Below are 1,927 nucleotides of genomic sequence, written 5' to 3'. Positions count from 1 at the left end.
TGTGTGTGTGTGTGTGTGTGTGTGTGTGTGTGTGTGTGTGTGTGTGTGTGTGTGTGTGTGTGTGTGTGTGTTGGTTATGAGGCTTCAGAACTTTGGTGTGTCTTCCAGCCGCAGTGAGTCAGTAGCAAACGTAAAAAAATGTTTGATAATTTATTACACGTCGTGACCTTCGTGGAGGGGCAGGCAGTTCCACTTGAGGCCCACCTGAATAATGCTGGGGAGACACTGATATCCAGTCATTACTTTCTGAGTGTTTCGTTAAAATCTACACACGAGTTCATGAGACATTTCACTAACACAACAAAACTAATTCACACAAAGACACAAGCAAAACCCATTGTTGCCTTCCCTGCTAAGCCATAACCAGAATGAKTTGATCCTATTTGTTCACTTAAGATAATTTCATGAGTGTCAGCCAGCAGAGTCAAACATCAATTCACTTTAGGTTTATTTAAATCAGGACATATATGTTGTTTATTAATGATTAGTTTACTCAAAAGCTAGGCACAGACTAACCTGCAGATCCAGTCTCTCTAGGCTTTTCACAACTTGGAAAAACTCCCCAAACATAAAAAAAACTAAACTACAAAAATAAATAAATTCAGTTGACAAGTTAAAAAAAAACAGGAGTAGAAAAAGAATTATTAAGATTTTAACCCACTRTCAGTGTTGACAAGTTTAATTTGTCTTTGAGCCAGTTTCACCTGAGAATCCCAAACTTTTTTTTCACCAGTTAATCTGGGCACTCCTTAAATCAAACATGTTTCAAACTAGTTGACATGTGAACTCAAACGTTTTCACACCAGATRTGACCTTTGCCTTGGACTCACTAAAATAAGAACAAGATAATCTGTTATGTAAAACCTTAATTATAAATAAAAACAACAACAACTAGATTTAAACACCCTTACTTCAACACTTTTGCAAAAGTCAAAGCAAGTGACTTATAATAGAAAAACAAATAATAAAAATGAGACTTTTTTTTACAAGAAACCATCGTCTTTTGTGGACATTAACCTCACCGTTTAAGCCCACTGGTGTCTCTTACTTTTTCCTGTTAAGACCCTCTTTTGTTTCACTGAGAGAAAAGTAAAAGCGAGATGATTTACTTACCCAAAATATAATGTTGAATCCAAAYAAGAAGTATTTCGCACAGCAGCTAACCTCGGCTCCCTTTATATGGTGGTGTTTTCTGCTCATTCTTCCAGACATTGAGTTAGTTGACTCTGGACACTCACTACTTCGGAGGCTTAGCTAAAGCTACAGTTTTTAAACTAATCTCGTCAAAGTTAGCTGTCTCCATCAGATAAAACAGCACCTGGTTTACTCACCGGGTGTCACGGACGTGATAAAGTCCCACATAACTAACTAGTTTTGTTTCCTTCGCCCTCACCATTCAGCTGCTGCTGCTGCTGCTGCTAGCACCTAACTTCTGCAGCTAGCATTAGCGGCTAACAACAACAAAACGGCTGACAGCAAACTACAAGGCAAACACGTCCACCGGTCGACATGTAACCTGGGTTTATGTCACAGTCAGCAGCAGCTCGGTGAGTTAAAGCTGGCGGTGTTTCAGCGCATTGTCCCGGTTATTATCTGTTACACTGCATCGCTGCTAAGAGCCTTCATCTTTGTTTTTCTTTTTTTCTTTTTTTGTAAAGCAGAGCCCTTTGCTGCTGTCAAACCCACAGCGCTGCCTTTCGCCCTTTTCACCTCAAGAGCGGCCTCTTGTGTCTCACAGATGAGTTTTGAACATGAGGTAACAAAATAAAACCTGTAAAATAACTTTCAGTCCACTTCACCAGAACACAACACGTAAGATGGTTTAAATCAGGGCTGTCAAACTCATTTACAGAGGGCCACATGAGCGTTATGGTGGCCCTCAAGGGCCAGTTTAACTTTGACCTTTCATGTTTAACTTTGACTAAAC

The 1,927-nt window shown here is 39.7% G+C and overlaps 1 protein-coding gene across 1 annotated transcript in view; it reads right to left on the bottom strand.

Annotated features, from left to right (window-relative positions):
* The window catches only part of tspan17 (tetraspanin 17), a gene marked incomplete at its 3' end in the record, with an annotated part of 30,116 nt that extends 28,375 nt beyond the window's left edge, over window positions 1-1,741 (bottom strand). The window contains 1 exon segment of the mRNA XM_014006144.1: window positions 1,114-1,741. Within this exon segment, the coding sequence (XP_013861598.1) occupies window positions 1,114-1,212 (99 nt within the window).
* Between the last annotated feature and the right edge of the window lie 186 nt (window positions 1,742-1,927).

The sequence above is a fragment of the Austrofundulus limnaeus genome, unplaced genomic scaffold, assembly GCF_001266775.1.
Source record: "Austrofundulus limnaeus strain Quisiro unplaced genomic scaffold, Austrofundulus_limnaeus-1.0 Scaffold34, whole genome shotgun sequence".
Lineage (NCBI taxonomy): Eukaryota > Metazoa > Chordata > Actinopteri > Cyprinodontiformes > Rivulidae > Austrofundulus > Austrofundulus limnaeus.
Note: the sequence above shows the minus strand (reverse complement) of the source record. Positions and strands in the feature narration are given on the sequence as shown.